At 49.0% G+C, this 22,342-nt stretch overlaps 1 protein-coding gene across 1 annotated transcript; it reads left to right on the top strand.

Moving 5' to 3' along the window:
• Positions 1-2,289: 2,289 nt before the first annotated feature.
• On the top strand, positions 2,290-4,096 carry LOC123106821 (PAN domain-containing protein At5g03700-like). The gene has a single exon (XM_044528864.1). The coding sequence runs from the start codon at positions 2,362-2,364 to the stop codon at positions 3,859-3,861; it is 1,500 nt and encodes a 499-aa protein (XP_044384799.1). The 5' UTR covers positions 2,290-2,361; the 3' UTR covers positions 3,862-4,096.
• The last annotated feature ends 18,246 nt before the right edge of the window (positions 4,097-22,342 follow it).

The raw sequence follows: 22,342 nt of genomic DNA, 5'->3' as shown, positions 1-22,342 counted from the left end.
TACACGATCTCATGGTCTAAGGAAAAGATACTTGACATTGGAAAAACTCTAGCAAACGAACTATACGATCTTATGCTATGTTTAGGATTGGGTCTTGTCCATCACATCATTCTCCTAATGATGTGATCTCGTTATCAATGACGTCCAATGTCCATAGTCAGGAAACCATGACTATCTGTTGATCAACGAGCTAGTTAACTAGAGGCTTACTAGGGACATGTTGGTGTCTAAGTATTCACACATGTATTACGATTTCCGGATAACACAATTATAGCATGAATAAAAGACAATTATCATGAACAAGGAAATATAATAATAATGCTTTTACTATTGCCTCTAGGGCATATTTCCAACACCCCCTAAGGCACGTGGGGGCGGCAAGTGGGGCCCCTAGTTACCCCCGGGCTATGTCGGTTGCTGTTGGAACCCTCTAAACTTGAAAATTTCTCTGATTCTTTTCTCGATTTTTTTGAGCCCGATAAAATTTATTTCTCTACAAATTCCAAGCCAACAAAAAAACTCACACTAGATTAATAGGTTAGTCCAGACTAATAATAAAAATGTATTTAAATATGTGATAAAACTATGCTAATTTAATATAGATATTGACATGAAAAAAGCAAAAATTAAAGATACGTTTGAGATGTATCAAGTGCCAAGCTTCGTCGACCAACTGCAAGAATCCCTTAGGTTGCGACCACAATCTCTCAAAGTGAAATAGGCGCGCCCTGATGAAACGGGCAATGTAGTCGACGAGTAGAGGGAAATGATCTGACGCGTTGTAGGAGAGAAATCTGAGCAAGCAGTGAGGGTCTGCCACCTCCTAGGTAGGAGTGCATAGCACACGATCGTTGCACACGGTAGTACGGGAGTCATGCTCATTAGGTTATGTGTAGTGATGACTATGCAACTAAATGTCCCGAAGCTCCCTCATCCGCAAGGAAACGCCGGAAGTGATTCGTGGTACGATGGTTGATGCAAGAATTGTTCTTGTCTTTGACGGTTGATGCATGAACTTTATATTGAACCGGGCAACTCAAGCTTGATTGCAATGATGTTGGAGTAAGTTATGACTGCGACTTCGTCGACGGTGATCTTCCATGACTGCAGAATTTTGAGTCCAGGATTCACTAAATGTATGAACATTGCGATCAAAATGCCAACGCGTTGGCCCATTTGATAGCGAGGAATAGTTTTCAACCGTCCATTTCATGTATTTGGGATGATGATCTATTGGTGTTATATCAATGAGCATGGTAAATAAAATATCTACTTTTACCAATGAATAAAGTTTTGATGCAGAGGCCCCAGGTTTTAACCTCTTTCTCCAAACAAGAAAACAATGAATAAAGCTAGCCGAATGACATTCCCTAAAAAATCACAAAGGAACGTGCATAACATGTACTCATTTCTTCCGTGGACCAAATGCACTTTGTTTCAGTTATGTTCATGACACTCAAGGTCAACGCTCAAAACCAACAAACAAACAACCAGCAGCACTCCACCATTTAATATCATATCTTTTCCCCTACGCTTATCCCAGCCAATACTTACAGTTACATCGCAGGGTCACTTAGTAGTAGAACCAATAATTGTACCTATTTCTTAGTCGATAAAATTTTCTTGTCTATGTACTTGTACGAATCTAGAAATGATTATGAATCTCACTTTTTAGCATCGATCTAGGAATGGTTACGAACCTCACTATTTAGATCAAGTATTTAGCACCGATTTAATTTTTGCAAATGCAAAAAATCTGACATTAGATTTTTAAGTATGTCAGGTCGCACATTTTTTATGGCAAATTACATGCCACGGGTATGTACAACTTTTTGCAGCACCAGCATGGCAAATTCTCAAAATAAAAAATAGTGAACATGCCAGGATTTGACATGCGTGCTGAAGAGAATTGCCATGTTGGTGACGCGTAATTTATCATAAAAAACATTCGATTTGCCATGTTTAAAAATCTGACATCATGTTTGCAGCGGGCTCCTCTTTTGAATCGTCTGCAAAATATAGCAAAATAGTCTCGAAATAGTTCTGACCAGCTGGGACAGAGAGTTATATTTCTTTAGATGAGCTGGAACAGGGAGTTGACTATTGGCCAGTTCATATGCTTAGAGTAGTTGCAACTTGCGGGTGATGCAAAGTTCCGGATCAGGCATGTTCATCTCCTCCACAAACTCAATTTACATTCTTTTTTTGTCATCTATTACGTGAGTTGGAAACAGACTAGATCGAATGGAGGCTCACGCCGGCCGTTGACCTTCCATTTCATGATGCATATATAATTTGTATACATGCTACTCTGTCTCAAGCATTTGACCTTTATCCCGTTCTTAATTTCCTACCCCTGCAATGAGGGAAGGCAAGCCTGATCCGGCCATCGCCGTCTTCCTCGCCGCCCTCTTCGTTGCGTCGGCGGTGCCCCTGATCAACGGAGCCGACGGGGAAGAGCCCGTAACGCAGCTGTCGAACGGCTTCACCGCGACGCACTTGGCCGACGCGCCGGGGCGGTTCGAGCCGGTGCTGTACTCGCACAACGGCGTCTTCGCCTTCGGCTTCCTCCGCGTCGGCTCGGCGTCCCTGGACCTCGCCGTCGTCCACCTACCTTCGTCCTTCCCACTCTGGCGTGCCACGCCGGACCGTGTCGCCGACTGGTCGCGGCCGGCTACGCTCTCCTTCGACAGCCGCCTGGTCCTCACCGTCCCCAGGGTCGGCGAGCTCTGGAGCACCCTCAACGTCGTCGGCGATACGGTCGCGCTCCTCAACTCGTCCGACCTCGTCATCCGGCTCTTCAACGGGCGCGGTACGCCTTGGCGTAGCTTTGAAAACCCATCGGACACGCTCGTCCTAGGCCAGAACTTCACCATGTCCTCGCCGCCGCTCATCTCCAAGAACCGCCGCTTCTCTCTGCGGTTCGCCAAGACGTACATGGCGCTGTACATGGAGTTCTACGGTGGAAGCAAGAGGCCGATGTACTGGCAGTACACGGCTCGCGAGGCCCAGCCAGAGAACGCAACGCAGCCGCCGGTGTACGGACGCCTGGACAGCCGCGGCTTCTTCGGGTTCTACCTCCTGGGTGGCGACCAGAGCGTCGACATGCTTGCGTTCGACACATTCGTCCGGAACCTCACCGGCGCCTTTCGGCGGATGACCCTGGACGACGACGGCAACCTCCGCGCATACTACTGGACAGAGGGCTCCAAAGCTTGGACCTCCGACTACAAGGCCATTTCCGGGCCGTGCGAGCTGCCGACCTCGTGCGGCGCTTACGGCCTGTGCGTGCCCGGAGGAGCGCCCAGGTGCCAGTGTCTCATCAACAGCACCGCACCGATCGCCCCGCAATGCCGCGCCGAGGAGTCCACCGACCTCTGCGGGGGCGGCGGGGGGCAGCTGTTCGACGTTGTGCGGCGGAACCGGGTGTCACTGGCGTACAAGGAGCAGCTGCCGTTCGAGACGTACAAGACGGCGGCGGAGTGCGAGCAGTCGTGCGCGGCCAGCTGCAGCTGCTGGGGCGCGGTGTACAACGGCGGGAGCGGGTACTGCTACCTCGTCGACTTTCCCGTGGAGACGGTGGTGTACGAGGCCGACGACCGGAAGGTGGGCTATTTCAAGATCAGGAAGGCGCGACAGCATAGCGCAGCGGGGCGGGGCATGTCGCCAGGCGTGACAGCCGCGGTGGTGGTTGCGTCGCTGGTCCTGGCGAGCCTGGCCGTGGCCGGGGCGTACGTCGGGTGGCAGCGGTGGCTGCGGCAACGGCGGGCTGGCGGTGTGGGGATGGAGCAGGAGCTGACGCCGGGCCATTACAGGGACCTCAAGTCCATGGACAGCCCAAACAATTCCTTCAAGACGTGATCGGTGCGACTGTATTGAAGCTGAACCCATCGCCCGGACGTTGCGCGCTCGATCGATCGGTACCATGCCCATGCCATACGGATTGCTGAGCTGCAGAGCTTGGAGAAAGAGGATTGATGGCTGCAGCCAGCTCTGCTCCATTCAGAATTACATAGGTTTCAGAAACTTATTTTTTTTTACGTAAGGGATCGTAGTGACGTAGTCCATCCATCGTGTAGGCTTTTTCGTTCCCATTCTTTTCACCATCTCTGTATCTGAAGTTCTGAACATGTATGCTCAATCGTGTATAAGTATCCGGTGGAGATTTCAACATCATGCATTGCCAAGAAAAGAGCAAACGATAATCTTGATGCAAGATATCCTTTTATATTTAATGTTATAATTGAAAGTATGAACCTAATTAAGGGAAGTCGTTCTCTTTGGCAAGTAATCTTTGAAAGAAAATCTAGTATGTCCTAAGTGGGTTTTTGGTGTGATGACAAGTGATTAGGGGGCTAATGAACATGGTGACTTGTTTGAACAGTTTTAGCCTCATACATAAAAGATGTGGCATCTATTTGACTTCAAGCTTCATTTAAGAACACCACAACCACACTATTAAGAGAGGCTGCACAAGGTATGAGGTGGATTCATGGGCCAAATTCATCTTATTTCATCGCCTTTATACCTGAGACAAAGCCCCAAAGTGCTCCGGGCCAATGTAGTGCTTTGATTCATTTAACCGAACATCCTGTATACCAGCCCAGAGATCTATGTCTTCTAGCATACATATCACTTTATTCAAATCCAAACAACAACATTTTACACTAACAGTAGACAGACAAAAATACAGTCTCATGAGCCACGGGGGTTCGATTACGACAATCTTAAAAGAGGCCAGGGCAGCAAACTATTTTACATTATCTATCACTAATCATGGGGCATCAGAAACTAGTAGCACAAGACACAAGAGAGCAATACATAGGTGATACTCCAATCCTTAGGGACACTGTTGGACACTTCCTAATTCACGACATCAAATTCCGTACCGTATGTATATAACCTCACGCATTGTAACGCCCTCGATGCGGCTATATCTCCTACGTGTCGAAGCACGACTTAGAGGCATAACCGCATTGAAAGCAATGTCGCAAGTGAGGTAATCTTCACACAACCCATGTAAAACATAAGGGAAAGAGATACATAGTTGGCTTACAATCGCCACTTCACACAAGTACATGAATAAAGCATTACATCATCCAGATACAATCAAGGTCCGACTACGGAACCAAAATAAAAGAAGAACCCCAAATGCGACAAAGGTCCCCGATCGACCCCAACTGGGCTCCACTACTGATCAACTAAAACGAAACAACACAAAGGGCAAGATCTTCATCGAGCTCCTCCTTGAGCTTGGTTGCGTCATCTGCACGGACTCAACGGTACCTGCAAGCTGGTTTTGGAAGTATCTGTGAGCCACGGGGACTCAGCAATCTCGCACCCGCGAGATCAAGACTATTTAAGCTTATGGGTAAGGTAAAGGTATGAGGTGGAGCTGCAGCAAGCGACTAGCATATATGGTGGCTAACATACGCAAATGAGAGCGAGAAGAGAAGGCAAAGCACGGTCGATAAAGGTATGATCAAGAAGTGATCCTGGACTACCTACGTCAAGCATAACTCCAACACCGTGTTCACTTCCCGGACTCCGCCGGAAAGAGACCATCACGGTTACACACGCGGTTGATGTATTTTAATTAAGGTCAACTTCGGGTTTTCTACAACCGGACGTTAACAAATTCCCATCTGCCCATAACCGCGGGCACGGCTTTCGAAAGATAATACCCTGCAGGGGTGTCCCAACTTAGCCCATCACAAGCTCTCACGGTCAACGAAGGAATAGACCTCCACCCGAGACATTCCGATCAGACTCGGTATCCCGGTACAACAAGACATTTCGACAGGGTAAAACTAAACCAGCAACACCGCCCGAATGTGCCGACAAATCCCGATAGGAGCTTCACATATCTCTTTCTCAGGGCACACTCAGATGAGACTAGCTACGAGTAAAACCAACCCTCAAGTTTCCCCGAGGTGGCCCCGCAGGCAGCTCAGTTCGGACCAACACTCAGAGGAGCACTGGCCCGGGGGGGGGGGGGGGGGAAAAAAATGACGACCCTTGAGTCCGCGAAACCCAAGGGAAAAAGAGGCTAGGTGGCGAATGGTAAAACCAATGTTGGGCATTGCTGGAAGAGCTTTACTTAAGGCGAACTGTCAAGGGGTTCCCATAATAGCCCAACCGCGTAAGGGACGCAAAATCCGGGAACATAACACCGATATGACGGAAACTAGGGCGGCAAGAGTGGAACAAAACACCAGGCATAAGGCCGAGCCTTCCACCCTTTACCAAGTATATAGATGCATTAATTAAATAAGATATATTGTGATATCCCAACCAGTAAATATGTTCCAACAAGGAACAACATCTCCATGTTCCAACAAGGAACAAACTTCAATCTTCACCTGCAACTAACAACGCTATAAGAGGGGCTAAGCAAAGCGGTAACATAGCCAATCAACGGTTTGCTAGGACATGGTGGGTTAGAGGTTTGACATGGCAATTTGGGAGGCTGACAAGCAAATGGTAGGCATCGTAGCATTGGCATAGCAAAAGAGCGAGCAAACTAGCATAGCAAAGATAGTAGTGATTTCGAGGGTATGATCATCTTGCCTGAAATCCCGCAAGGAAGAAGAACGAATCCAAGAAGAAGACAAACGGTCGTAGATGAACGGATCCTCACAACTTCGACGTTATCGGAACCAACCCGAAGAAGTAAACACCGGAAAAGAAGCACACAACATAGTAAACAACCAACACATCAACATGGCATGATGCACAAACGAGTATGAGGCATGTCCGGTTTAATGAAGCATGGCATGGCAAAGTGCACAAGCAGTTCTACAAATTAAGTGGAGATCAATATGCAACGAGTTGCATGTTGACGAAACACCACAACAAGTTATTTAGTTTGATCTCGTTTATGTACCCCAACAATATTAAATGTTGATTAACATGGCAAGAGGTGAAGCACAACGAAACTACCTATCTAGGCAAGTTTAAATGAGGCCGGAAGTAACGAACAACAATTCTGGTAAATCCCCATAGCATATTTTAGATTTGGTACTGTTCTGCCCTAAACAATATTTTAGAGTTGTTAAACATGCAAGATGAGTGCACCATGTTAAACTAGACATTTTTCTACCCCATTTACATATATAATTTATTAAAATCGGAGTTACGGTTATTTAGTTATGAAATAAAGCATTTTAACATGGCATTTGAGCAAAATTAAACAAACAACATTTTAAGCATTTTAGCATGGGATGAAAATGGCATATTATTAATCTAGATGAAAAACTAAGCATTTTTCATGTTTAAATTATTTACATATGATGCATAGTTTGTGAGTTATTAAATGCATGAAGTTGAAGGACTTTTCTGTAAAATAGTTAATTCACTGGATAAAGGCTAAAATCACAGATCTGTAAAAAAACAAATCGGGCCGAAATATGCTGGGCCAGCAGTGCACAGGAGAGGGATCTGGAGGGGGCTGCTCACCCTGGGCCTTGGGCCGGTTCGGAGGGGAGGCGAGGCAGGAGGGCGCGCTGGGCCTGGAGGGAGTTGGGCCGCGCGATGAGGAACGAGGCAAGGCCGGATCTAGCTTGGGCTGGCTAGATCGACCGAGGGAGGGGATGCGGTCAACGCGCTCGATGCAGCGGAAGCAGGGCGCTGTCCTCTGCTCGACAGGGAGCAGAAGCAGAGCAGCGGCATCGGGGATCTCCGGCGCGGTGGCGAAGGACGGAGGACGTGGAACCGGGCGCGAAGGAGGGACCGATCTGACCGGCGGTGAGGTTCTGCGGGCATGGGGCGGAGGCAAACCGGCGGCCACGGACCTGGAGATTCCTGGCGGGGCTCCTGTGTTCCCTGCGAAAGAGAGGAAGCAGGGAGATGAGAGGGAGAGAGAGAAAGCGAAGGAAGGGAGAAGAGACAAGGGCGCGGGGTGAGGGTGCCGGCCTGGAGCTGCTGCTGTGGTGGCGCTCGACGGCGGCGGAAGGGTGGCCGCGCTCTGGTGGTTTGGACGCCGGTGACGGGGCTGATGGGGTGGCCGTCGGGGTCCTTGGCCCAAGCGCAAACGGGCGCTGTGCTCGCACGGGGAGAGTCGAGGACGGCCCCTTGGGCGTCGCGGGTAGCAGAGGAGGCCGAGGCTTCATGGCCGGAGTACGGCAGCGGCGGGGAAAGTTGGGGCGAGGTGCTCGGGAACGAGCGAGCAGAGGAAGGGGCACGACTGCGGTGGATCGATGGATTTGAGATTATGGTGGTGGCTGATTGGTGAATCGGGAGGAGGCTGCGGGATTGGTCCAGTGAAGAAAACGAGGGAGGTGGGTGGCGCTGTGGATGCACGGATTTGATGGGTGGCGGCGGCTGATACGAGGAGGGAGGAGGCTGCAGGAAACGAGGTGGATCTGGATCAGGGAAGAACCCGAGGAAGAAAGGTAGGTGGCGGCGCGATGGGACAAGAGGGCTAGAATTTAGGGTTGCTGCCTAGGGGATTGGTCTATATATAGAGCGCTGGATTTTTGTTAGGGGCTATTTCGTCCCGATCGAAATCAGACGGTTCGGGAAGAATAGGCTAGGGAGCCCAAATAAGAAAACGGTGACGTTTTGTAGACGTTTGGGGATGATCCGGATACAACGGTGGCGACAGCTCGGTTCGGGTCCGGGACAACTTTCGGGCGCGCGCGAGGAGGGTCGCGGGCTGACGAGAGAGGTTAGGTAGGGCATGGTGGTGAGTAGTGACTGTGTAGACGGTCTCGAGCTGAGAGAAGAGAAGAGAGGGAGGTCCGACGACTATTTCCGGAGACCGAAAACGTCCGACGTTTTGACCGGCTACTATTGCCGCTATATTTATCCGTTGGGGCGTCAAACGAACTCCGATTGCGATGAAACTGGACAGGCGGTCTGTCTACACTATAATAAGACCACACACCAAATTTCAACCCAATCCGAGAACATTTTCCGCCCACTTATAAAATAATATTTCGGACATGCCGCGGGCGCGTGCAAGTGTGTCTGGGCTCAGAACGGACAACGGACGGAACGAGGAGACCGGGACGGATGCAAGTTTTGAAAACATGATGATGCAATGCACATGATGACATGATGAAATGCAACACGCAAGCCAATGACAAGACAACAACAACGAATAACTGAACGACACCTGGCACATCGGTCTCGGGGCGTTACAACACTCCACCACTACGAGAGGATCTCGTCCCGAGATCTAGAATGGCACCGGAGGGAAAACAAAAGGGAAAGAGAAGCGGTAAAACTAAGTTGCTTCTTTGACAAACGAGTGAAACCACGAACCTTGAGAGGTTGAGCAATTTAAAAGAAAGAGTACAACAGAGATGAACGAGATTGCAAACAATCCGTTAGAAAAAAAAGGAACAAGGAACATTACGAGGACTTGAAGGTTGCGAAGCTATGAATGACGAGTACAATGGACAAGAAGGAATTGAAATCACTCTGGTTGAAACGAGATAAACAAGGAACAAGGAAGATCAAAATCGGACAGCACTCCGGTTGGAAAGAGATGCAAGACTTGATAAGATGAAAAAGAACTTGAAAGAAAAAGGCAGGACACTCCGGTTAAATGGATAAGCATGAAAAGAACACGATCCTGACAAAACAAGATGATGATTGAAGAGTACAACATCACAATGCCTCCGAAACAAAAGAATAGAAGATAGATAATTGAAATAGAAGAATGGAGAAGAAAATGCCAAGCACCCTTCCAAGAAGGTTATAACGGAGTTGTTGGAAAACCAACAACGAAACGAATAAGCTTGTAGTGGGCTCATGGAAACATCTCAACATTATGAGGTGACAACCGGCCACTAACGGAACAATTACTTGCTTGAGATTAACGAAGAGATGAAAACTTGTTCCATCAAGATGGAAAAGAGATAACTTGGGTCATTAATAAGCACCAAATAGCAACATTCCTTAGGGAAGGCTTTAGGTGAAATCTATACCAAGATAACTCCAATGAAGAGATTGACGGTTGAAAAGATCTCTTGAACAAAGAGAAAAAGATGGATTTAAATATGTCACTCTTGAAAACTTGTGAATCATGAAACGCGAAGGGAAATTATTAAGAATGACCTAACACCACCTCAAAAGATAAGGTCGAAAGAATTGCACTTCGAAATGCAAGATGAAGAATGCTTGAACTCCTCAAAACAAAACATGTGTTGAGCACCATGTTTATTTTTGAGTATAGCTTGGCTGATCTTAACTTCAAGAGAAATCTTGAAGAACAATTGAAGAATGAAAAGAATCCTTGACGAACCACCATGTAGAGCCTCCATGAAGAACTCCGGTAATAAAAGGATGATAAAAAGAAAGAGAAGTTGAAAACAGAAGGTGAAGCCTTGCGATGATTTAGATGGAGCTTCACGACGAGATAATGCGGAAAACTTAGAACTCCGAAAGAAAGATGAACAACAAGCAGCCAAGAATTTATTCCTCCTGAACAAACTCTGAAGGAAAGGATTAATCACTTGGATGAAACCAGAATAAGAATTATGTTATGCGTATCCTTCACCAATTTAAATTGATGACAAGCAACGGATTTGGCATACTACTTATTCTTGTAGAAAGGATTAAGAGAGATATGGCGTAAACTTGAGAAGGTCTTCAATGAACCACCGGTAGGATTTGGAAAGAACGAATGAATTGATATGATAACAAAGAAAGAGAACTCTTGAACGAACCACCGTAAGAATTGAAATTGAACGTAGCAAATGCACAAATCACCGGGAAGAATTGCAAAATGAATGAAGATACTTTAGGGTATTTAGATACATGAGAACGAAGAGATCAAGAACTGATTAGAGGATATTCGATTCATGCACCGGCAAGATAGGAGAATGATAACTGACAGCTGAGAATGAATAAACCTGAATTGATGGACTCCGGATGACAAACTGAGAAGACTCTTGAATATCTCCTGATGGGTGAAAAAGATTCTCACAATCGAAAACAATTATGAGAGGATGGCAACAAGCTAGCACCATGAATCTTGAAGAGAATAGAGCAAGATTAAAGAGAAACTCTTCTTCGGTCTTCAAATGATGAGAATGACAATGAGAAACACCACCAAGAATTATTGAGGCACACCGGAAGAATCAAAAGCGAAGAGGTTTAGCCAACTATGAAAAGAATTTGAAAGATCTTGGAGAAAAAGCATTTGACTGATGATAACTCATTCTTACGTCAAACTTGGAGAAGAATTTAGGATAGCTCTGGGAAAATAGAAGAGTCAGGTAAGATCCTGGGAAAAGACCTGTGGGTTAGGGCCCACTCAAAAGAAAACACTGTTGAACGATTTAAAAGAGAGATTGCACCGGTTGAGTTAAATGGCTTGAATGAGGGAACATCCTCGAAAGAACTTGAACGAAAGTAGAGTGGAAACACGAATCTTCGAGATATCTTGAGCACTCTGGAACAATTGAATAGCGGGAAGTGAATTATTATGAGGTGCACCGGTATGAGAATGTATTTAAAACGAGGAGAAAGATATGAAAAACGAGGAGAAAGATATGATCAATAACGCTTGAATTTAAACCACCGGAGAAGAAAACGAGTGAAGAGTGACGAACTTGAAGCTCCGTTAGAATATACGTGAGAATCACCGGATAAGAATATTGACGGGAAAAGAATGGAGAGATTTCCACCAATTAAATGGATACTTGAATAAGAATCTGGGTCCTTGGAGAAAAACAAAGGGAGGGAGGGTGGGAAAAACAAAGGCAACTTGGAGACGGATGAAACAAACACCCTTGAGAAGAAGGGATAAATGATCTTGCAAATGTTGACGTGAACGGATCCACTTGAGGAGAGACACACTGGTTGAAAAGGATTGACATGACAATCTCGATTGTCGAGAAGGATTGGTATTCACATCGGAGTATGAGAACACCATTTCGGAAAGGTATGGAATCAACACTTGACATTGAAGCAACTCGAATACCACAACTCAAAACAAAAACAAAGGACTGGCTTGCGAATAAGCCGGAACAAACATATGATAGAGATTTACCCAATCCCATATCATGCATCTGTCGGAAAGATATTCTAGGAGCTACTTGAATTCCCACCTATAAACTCCCGAAACTTTCTGGTTATGCAATCTGGTGTTGGGGATACAGGGGAAGCAATATATCTCACCCAAACTAACAATACCTACATCCAAGCTGTATCCATCCGTCAACACATAACCAAGAAACCTTCGGAAATCGTGTACCTCAACCTTCGAAAAGCATCCGTTATACGAGTCATGGCAATACTCCCGTACTCACCTCAGTACTGGGTTATCGGGGTTATCTCACCAACGAACTGCATAAAAGAGATTTTCGATGTCGGCGTACTAAACTCAGGTATTCCAGAACTGCAACGATAAAATTATGACGACAACACCTCAGAGCTCAACTCCCCGGGACACTTCCACTAAACCCCTGACAGGAGGCACCAAGACAATGTTCTCATCATAAAACCATCGGAACGATTCCAAGATACCCCCGTGATCCTAAAATTTTTTTTTAGTGAAATTTGAGAAGAGAAGAGTCAAAACTCTACGTCAGGATGCCTTACCAGAGCGACGAGGAGACTGGGAAGTAAAAAGAATTCCTAAACTCTCCGATATATAATTCCTAAATGACTCAAAACATTTTTCTAGACACAACTCGGCTGCTAAAAACGATCAAGCAATGGGGCTCCTAAGGTCGGGGAAGGCTCTGATTACCAACTTGTAACGCCCTCGATGCGGCTATATCTCCTACGTGTCGAAGCACGACTTAGAGGCATAACCGCATTGAAAGCAATGTCGCAAGTGAGGTAATCTTCACACAACCCATGTAAAACATAAGGGAAAGAGATACATAGTTGGCTTACAATCGCCACTTCACACAAGTACATGAATAAAGCATTACATCATCCAGATACAATCAAGGTCCGACTACGGAACCAAAATAAAAGAAGAACCCCAAATGCGACAAAGGTCCCCGATCGACCCCAACTGGGCTCCACTACTGATCAACTAAAACGAAACAACACAAAGGGCAAGATCTTCATCAAGCTCCTCCTTGAGCTTGGTTACGTCATCTGCACGGACTCAACGGCACCTGCAAGCTGGTTTTGGAAGTATCTGTGAGCCACGGGGACTCAGCAATCTCGCACCCGCGAGATCAAGACTATTTAAGCTTATGGGTAAGGTAAAGGTATGAGGTGGAGCTGCAGCAAGCGACTAGCATATATGGTGGCTAACATACGCAAATGAGAGCGAGAAGAGAAGGCAAAGCACGGTCGATAAAGGTATGATCAAGAAGTGATCCTGGACTACCTACGTCAACCATAACTCCAACACCGTGTTCACTTCCCAGACTCCGCCGGAAAGAGACCATCACGGTTACACACGCGGTTGATGTATTTTAATTAAGGTCAACTTCGGGTTTTCTACAACCGGACGTTAACAAATTCCCATCTGCCCATAACCGCGGGCACGGCTTTCGAAAGATAATACCCTGCAGGGGTGTCCCAACTTAGCCCATCACAAGCTCTCACGGTCAACGAAGGAATAGACCTCCACCCGAGACATTCCGATCAGACTCGGTATCCCGGTACAACAAGACATTTCGACAGGGTAAAACTAAACCAGCAACACCGCCCGAATGTGCCGACAAATCCCGATAGGAGCTTCACATATCTCTTTCTCAGGGCACACTCAGATGAGACTAGCTACGAGTAAAACCAACCCTCAAGTTTCCCCGAGGTGGCCCCGCAGGCAGCTCAGTTCGGACCAACACTCAGAGGAGCACTGGCCCGGGGGGGGGGGGGGGGGTAAAATAATGACGACCCTTGAGTCCGCGAAACCCAAGGGAAAAAGAGGCTAGGTGGCGAATGTTAAAACCAATGTTGGGCATTGCTGGAAGAGCTTTACTTAAGGCGAACTGTCAAGGGGTTCCCATAATAGCCCAACCGCGTAAGGGACGCAAAATCCGGGAACATAACACCGATATGACGGAAACTAGGGCGGCAAGAGTGGAACAAAACACCAGGTGATGGGGTTATGTACCTAGGGTAGGGTCATGGACCTGTTCCAAGTAACTTACCCTAGGACATCCCTAGAAGAGGTCGCCTTCCAGTCGACCAACGAGGGTTCACTCGACTGGCCTGAAGGACTCGACCACGAAGACTCACTCGACCACCAGGAGGTCAAGAGGCACTCTGCACCGCAACGGCCTGTAATTAAGTAGACTTTATGATAGTAAAGGCACTTTATGTGGGGCGTTACCAGTAACGCCCCAGACTTAACTCACCTTAAACCCTCTCCTACGTGGGCTGGCTGGGGTCCTGGCGCACTCTATATAAGCCACCCCCCTCCACAGGCAGAAGGGTTCGGCACCTTGTAATCCGTACATTCATAATCCACTCGACCGCCTCCGGGCTCCGAGACGTAGGGCTGTTACTTCTTCCGAGAAGGGCCTGAACTCGTACATCCTTTGTGCTTACAACCTCTCCATAGCTAGGACCTTGCCTCTTCATACCTACCCCCCACTCTACTGTCAGGCTTAGAACCACGACAGTTGGCGCCCACCGTGGGGCAGGTGTTTTAGCGATTTTGTGGAGAAGTTGCGATTCTTCCGAGTACTTTCATCATGGTGTCTGCTGGAATTTTGGTCGAGGGTCAAGAGATCCGTCTCGGCGTTCTCACCTTCATCGCCGACGACTCCGCATGGCTCCAGGAGGCCCCACTCGACGTAGATGCGCTCCCCGTCCGCGGTGCGACGCATTTTCGCGCATGTGTCCGCGGCGTTCTGCTGCGGCAACCATCGACCCAGTATCGGTCGGCTCCTCCATCTTCCACCCTCCCGGTCTCCCGCCAGCGCAAGCGCTCAGGCCGGTCGAGGCTTCAGCGATGGGTGAGTCACGCGGTGGCTCGCCAGTCGGCCACTACACAAGTTGCGGCAATCGAGCCCAACGAATCTCTCTACGGCTTGTTCGATCAGTCGACTGGCTCCGGAGAGACTGCATCCGAGTGCGGAAGCAGTGATCCAGCGGCGGAAATCTTGATGGTCGACGGGCCCCACAGTCCTCCTGGCTTCGCCCGTGGTGGTGGAGCAGGCGACGGCGGCGACCCTGCTCGAGGCTACGAAGAGTACCAGCCCGAGCCACTCGACTCTCTGCAAAGAGAAGAGCTTCGCCGCAGGAACGAGGATCCCCTGCGTATTCCCATCGCAGGAGAAACCCCCGAGGCTCGTGCCTTGGAGGAGGCGCGTCTGGCCAATTTGGCCGAGCGCACTCGACTGGAGAACCTTCAGCGAGCACTCGACGAGCGCGCGCGGCAACGAGTTCCCGACACCAGTCGACGTCAACTCTTCCCGCCGACTCAGGGGACTGGCTGAGCATCGCCTAAGAGTTGACTCGTCTGCGAAGCCAGTCAAAGAACATCTTCGACGGTCCGCCGTCCAGAAGAGAAAGGCCATCGGTGAAGAAGTGGCTCGACTGTTGGCGGCAGGATTTATCCGAGAGATATACCACTCCGAGTGGCTCGCTAATGTCGTCATGGTTCCTAAGAAGGACAAGTCGCTCCGAATGTGCATTGATTTCAAGCACATCAACCGGGCCTGCCCGAAAGATCACTTTCCTCTCCCTCGCATAGATCAAATTGTTGACTCGACCGCGGGATGCGAGAGGTTGTCTTTTTTAGATGCTTACTCCGGGTACCACCAGATCCGTCTGTACGGGCCCGATGAGGTAAAAACAGCTTTCATCACTCCATTCGGGTGCTTCTGCTATATCACCATGCCATTCGGCCTCAAGAATGCAGGAGCCACATTTATGCGAATGATCCAGAAGTGTCTACTCACTCAAATCAGTCGGAATGTGGAAGCTTATATGGATGATATCGTTGTCAAGTCACGAAAAGGTTCCGACCTGCTCGCTGACCTCGCCGAAACATTTGCCAACCTCAGAAGGTATGATATCAAGCTCAATCCATCAAAGTGCACATTTGGAGTTCCTGGTGGCAAGTTACTCGGTTTCCTCGTTTCCGAACGGGGAATCGACGCCAACCCAGAAAAGATTGGCACTATTCTCCGAATGAAACGCCCTGTGCGAGTGCACGATGTCCAGAAGCTTACTGGATGCTTGGCCGCATTAAGTCGATTCATCTCACGACTCGGTGAAAAGGCATTGCCTCTTTACCGACTGATGAAGAAGGCTGACAAGTTCGAGTGGACTCCAGAAGCTGATGCAGCGTTTGCCGAGCTAAAAGCTCTGCTCTCCACCCAGCCGGTGCTTGCTGCTCCAATCAGCAAAGAGCCTCTGTTGCTCTACATCGCAGCCACAGGACAAGTCGTCAGTACTGTGCTAACGGTCGAGTGGGAAGAAGAAGGAAAAGCTCTCAAAGTTCAGCGCCCAGTGTATTATTTGTCTGAAGTTTTGACTCCATCCAAGCAGAGATATCCTCATTATCAGAAGCTTGTGTATGGGATATACATGACCACAAAGAGGGTTGCTCATTATTTCTCTGACCATTCCATCACAGTCGTCAGCGACGCTCCACTATCAGAGATTTTGCACAACAGAGATGCAACTGGTCGAGTGGCCAAATGGGTGATTGAACTTCTTCCCCTTGATATCAAGTTTGAAGCAAAGAAAGCTATTAAGTCCCAGGCAATAGCAGATTTCCTCGCCGAGTGGATCGAACAGCAGCAGCCGACTGAAGTTCACTCGGAGCATTGGACCATGTTTTTCGATGGTTCTAAGATGTTGAATGGTTCCGGTGCTGGGGTTGTCCTGGTTTCCCCCAGAGGAGATAAGCTCAGATATGTGCTTCAGATTCACTTTGATTCCTCCAACAATGAGGCAGAATATGAGGCCCTCCTATATGGGTTGCGCATGGCCATTTCACTCGGCGTCCGTCGCCTAATGGTCTATGGCGACTCGGATTTAGTGGTCAATCAGGTGATGAAAGAGTGGGACGTGAGAAGCCCAGCCATGACTGGATACTGCAGTGCAGTGAGGAAGCTGGAGAAAAAGTTCGAGGGGTTGGAGCTCCATCATATACCCCGACTGAAAAATCAAGCAGCTGATGATCTAGCAAAGATAGGTTCCAAGAGAGAAGCCATTCCGAGTGGTGTGTTCTTGGAGCATATACATACTCCGTCAGTCAAAGAAGATCCTTTCACCGAAGAAACTCCGCAGCCCAAGAGTGCCACAGATCCGACTGAAGTTGAAGTCCCAGCGGTGGTCGACTTGATCATGGAGGTTTTGGTAGTCATTCCCGACTGGACGATTCCGTATGTCGCATATATCTTGAGGATAGAGCTTCCGGAGGATGAGGAAGAGGCTCGACAGATCGTCCGTCGATCTAAGGCCTTTACCGTCCTCAAAGGACAATTATACAGAGTGAGCACGACTGGAGTCGGTCAGAAGTGCATAACACCAGAAGAAGGTCGACTCATCCTCAATGATATTCACTCGGGGACCTGTGGTCATCATGCGTCCTCCCGGACCATCGTGGCCAAAGCATACCGAGCCGGATTTTACTGGCCCAAGGCGAATGAGATGGCAAAGGAGATAGTGGATAAGTGCGAGGGATGTCAGTTCTACTCGAATATGTCACACAAACCCGCGTCAGCTTTGAAGACCATCCCACTCGTCTGGCCTTTTGCAGTCTGGGGGCTGGACATGGTCGGCCCTTTGAGAACAGGACGAAGTGGCTTCACGCATGTACTGGTGGCAGTCGACAAGTTCACCAAGTGGATCGAGGCTAAACCAATCAAGAGCCTCGACACCAGTACTGCTGTTAGCTTCATCAGGGAACTAATATTCAGATATGGAGTCCCGCACAACATCATTACGGATAATGGGTCGAACTTTGACTCAGAGGAATTCAGAACCTTCTGCAACTCCCAGGGCACACGGGTCGACTACGCATCAGTCTCCCATCCGCAGTCGAATGGACAAGCAGAGCGAGCTAATGGACTGATTCTCAAGGGACTGAAGCCGCGACTGATGCGTGATCTCAAACACGCGGCTGGGGCTTGGGTCGACGAACTTCCATCTGTATTCTGGGGACTGCGGACCACGCCCAATCGGTCGACCGGAAGAACTCCATTCTTCTTGGTCTATGGAGCCGAAGCAGTCTTGCCGAGCGATCTTCTCCACAATGCTCCTCGAGTCGAAATCTACAACGAAGCAGAAGCTGAACAAGCGCGGCAGGACGCAGTCGACCTTTTAGAGGAAGAAAGGGAGATGGCTCTGATCCGGCCGACCATCTACCAACAAGATCTGCGCCGTTTCCACGCCCGAAATGTGAGAGGTCGAGCCTTCCAGGAAGGAGATTTGGTTCTCCGAGTGCATCAGCACAAACCACACAAGCTTGCTCCTTCTTGGGAAGGCCCCTTCATCGTCACCAAGGTTCTCCACAACGGGGCGTACCGTCTTTACAACGTCGAGCATAATATCGACGAGCCCCGAGCTTGGAACGCCGAGCTACTCCGCCCATTTTACACTTAAGTTTTATCACTCGGATGAGTTGCAATAAAGTACTTCTGTAGTTCATGGGTTTAGAAATAATAGTGTCATCACTTTTTATTTTTGTCCACATAAAAACTCCCCCTCAGTGGGTGACTTAGCCGCGAATCCGTTTCGCCTAAGTTTGTAAAAATCCTACCGAGTGGTGAGCCAGACTCTCACTCGGAGGCTTAGCTGCGAATCCGTTTCGCCTAAGTTTATCAAAATCCTACCGAGTGGTAAGCCAGCCTTCCACTCGGGGGCTTAGCTGCAGTCCAAGCACTCGCCTAAGTTATAAAAATCCTACCGAGTGAAGAGCAATCCTCTCACTCGGGGGCTTAGCTGCAGCTAAGTGCTCGCCTAAGTTATCAAAATCCTATCGAGTGAAGAGCAATCCTCTCACTCGGGGGCTTAGCTGCAGCTTCGTGCTCGCCTAAGTTTATCAAAATCCTACTGAGTGGTAAGCCAGCCTTCCACTCGGGGGCTTAGCTGCAGCTTCGTGCTCGCCTAAGTTTATCAAAATCCTACCGAGTGGTAAGCCAGCCTTCCACTCGGGGGCTTAGCTGCAGTCCAAGCACTCGCCTAAGTTGTGAAAATCCTACCGAGTGGTAAGCCAGCCTTCCACTCGGAGGCTTAGCTGCGACCTCGTGCTCGCCTAAGTTATAAAAATCCTACCTAGTGAAGAGCAATCCTCTCACTCGGGGGCTCAGCTGCAGCCTCGTGCTCGCCTAAGTTATCAAAATCCTACCGAGTGAAGAGCAATCCTCTCACTCGGGGGCTTAGCTGCAGCTTCGTGCTCGCCTAAGTTTATCAAAATCCTACCGAGTGGTAAGCCAGCCTTCCACTCGGGGGCTTAGCTGCAGTCCAAGCACTCGCCTAAGTTGTGAAAATCCTACCGAGTGGTAAGCCAGCCTTCCACTCGGAGGCTTAGCTGCGACCTCGTGCTCGCCTAAGTTATAAAAATCCTACCGAGTGAAGAGCAATCCTCTCACTCGGAGGCTTAGCTGCGAATCTGTTTCGCCTAAGTTTATCAAAATCCTACCGAGTGGTAAGCCAGCCTTCCACTCGGGGGCTTAGCTGCAGTCCAAGCACTCGCCTAAGTTGTGAAAATCCTACCGAGTGGTAAGCCAGCCCTCCACTCGGAGGCTTAGCTGCAGCCTCGTGCTCGCCTAAGTTATCAAAATCCTACCGAGTGAAGAGCAATCCTCTCACTCGGGGGCTTAGCTGCAGCTTCGTGCCCGCCTAAGTTATCAAAATCCTACCGAGTGGTAAGCCAGTCTTCCACTCGGAGGCTTAGCTGCAGCCTCGTGCTCGCCTAAGTTTATCAAAATCCTACCGAGTGGTAAGCCAGCCTTCCACTCGGGGGCTTAGCTGCAGTCCAAGCACTCGCCTAAGTTGTGAAAATCCTACCGAGTGGTAAGCCAGCCTTCCACTCGGAGGCTTAGCTGCAGCCTCGTGCTCGCCTGAGTTATAAAAATCCTACCGAGTGGTAAGCCAGCCTTCCACTCGGAGGCTTAGCTGCGACCTCGTGCTCGCCTAAGTTATCAAAATCCTACCGAGTGAAGAGCAATCCTCTCACTCGGGGGCTTAGCTGCAGCCTCGTGCTCGCCTAAGTTATCAAAATCCTACCGAGTGAAGAGCAATCCTCTCACTCGGGGGCTTAGCTGCAGCCTCGTGCTCGCCTAAGTTATCAAAATCCTACCGAGTGGTAAGCCAGCCTTCCACTCGGAGGCTTAGCTGCAGCCTCGTGCTCGCCTAAGTTATAAAAATCTTACCGAGTGAAGAGCAACCCTCTCACTCGGGGGCTTAGCTGCAGTCCTGCGCTCGCCTAAGTTACAAAGATCCTACCGAGTGAAGAGCGACCCTCTCACTCGGAGGCTTAGCTGCAGTCCAAGCGCTCGCCTAAGCACAGGCACCTTGCTTTGAACCTGCAAAAGACATTTTGAGCCGAAGGCAATCATATTCAAGCGCCAAATTCAAGTTTGAATCGATGTTTAAAGGAACCGAAAGTGCTCAGGCGGCAAGCCTGTTAAAGTTTGTCGGTTACAATTCCACTCGGCATACCGAGGCAAATTTAAAGTGTCGAGCCAGAAGAAGTTTTTTACCCCTCCTGTGGAGGGCTGGAAGGTGCAACAAATTCATCAAGGTCAATTCCGTCGGCGATCCGAGTGGCAGCTGCAAGGAAAGTCTCCATAAAGGACCTGAAGTCGTGCTTCTTGGTATTGGCCACCCGAAGGGCCGCCAGCTTCTCCTCTCGTGCATCTTTGCAGTGGACTCGGGCCAGACACAGAGCGACATCTGCACCACACCGAGCCGAGGACTTCTTCCACTCCTGCACTCGACCAGGGATCGTGTTCAAGCGGGCCATCAGCGACTCAAGGTCATTCTGAAGTGTCTCCTCAGGCCAGAGCGTCGAGTCGATGCGAGATGTGGCGGCCTTCAGCCTTGCGAGATAGTCCACGACAGCTGCGACACGAGACTCCAGTCGGAAAACATCCATGGCAACTTCGTCGTTCACCGGAGAATTGACGGGGTCAAGGTTTGGCTCCAGTCGGCTGGTTTCCTCTTCAAAGTTTTGACAAAATTCTGCAAGGGTGATCACTAAGTCAAGGGGATAGTCGAATGGAAGAAGCCACAGTTGGAAATATTTGCCAAACATGGAGGTTTACCTTCAAGCATAAGAAACAGCTTCTTGGCAAGGCCACTCAGGAAGGCCTCCAGTTCAGTTTTCTTCTCAGTCAATTTGCTGACTTGGTCGGTCAAGGCAGCTTTGTCAGTTCTCAGTCGACTGACTTCCTTGTTGGCAATCCCAAGAGCAGTTTTCAGATTGGTATTGTCTTGTTCGAGCTTGGTGACTGAAGCTAACTTCTCGTCAGCAAGCTTGATCTTCTCAGCTAGCTCAAGGTCTTTCTTCTGCTGGGCCTCCCTTACCTTACCTGCAAGTTACAGCGAGATCAGATGCCGAAACAAGCAAGGGGAAAAGCAGTCGTCAGGGTCTCACCAAACATACCTTCGGTCTCCTCCTTTGCCTTTGTCAGCTTCTCCTGAACCAGCTTCAAGCTCAGCTCGACTTGAGTATGTTTTTGTTCCAGCTCTGAGTAGCGAGCCACAAGATCACAGGAGTTCTGCGAAGAACCAATCGACTAAACGTCAAATGTAACTCACTTCCGAGTGAAAAAGGGAAAAACACACGTTTCTAAGACTACAGCCGAATACAAGCATTCGACCGTAGTCTCGGGGACTACACCCAGTGGGTGCACTCAGCGTGCCCCCACTAATCCTGTTGAAGACAAAGTCGACCAGTCGACCTCAAAAAAAAAAACAGTGTGCGAGACGCATTCTCTAAGACTGTGATCAACTGCAAGCAGTCGACCACAGTCTCGGGGACTACACCCAGTGGGTGCACTCAGCGTGCCCCCACCGGTTTGCGAAATCCAGTCGACCAGGCGACTGACAGAAAGATTGACATCATAAAGCCTAAGGCCGACTGCCAGCAGTCGACCTTAGCCTTGGGGACTACACCCAGTGGGTGCACTCAGCGTGCCCCCACCGGTTTGTGAAATCCAGTCGACCAGTCGACTGACAGAAAGATTGACATCATAAAACCTAAGGCCGACTGCCAGCAGTCGACCTTAGCCTTGGGGACTACACCCAGTGGGTGCACTCAGCGTGCCCCCACCGGTTTGTGAAATCCAGTCGACCGGTCGACTGACAGAAAGATTGACATCATAAAGCCTAAGGCCGACTGCCAGCAGTCGACCTTAGCCTTGGGGACTACACCCAGTGGGTGCACTCAGCGTGCCCCGCTAACACGGAGTTTATTCGACACACCCAGTGGGTGACTAATATAAATCCCGGA

The sequence above is a fragment of the Triticum aestivum genome, chromosome 5A (genome assembly GCF_018294505.1).
Source record: "Triticum aestivum cultivar Chinese Spring chromosome 5A, IWGSC CS RefSeq v2.1, whole genome shotgun sequence".
NCBI classification, from domain to species: domain Eukaryota; kingdom Viridiplantae; phylum Streptophyta; class Magnoliopsida; order Poales; family Poaceae; genus Triticum; species Triticum aestivum.
The sequence above is the reverse complement of the archived record's forward strand: the minus strand, read 5'-3'. Positions and strand labels throughout refer to the sequence as shown.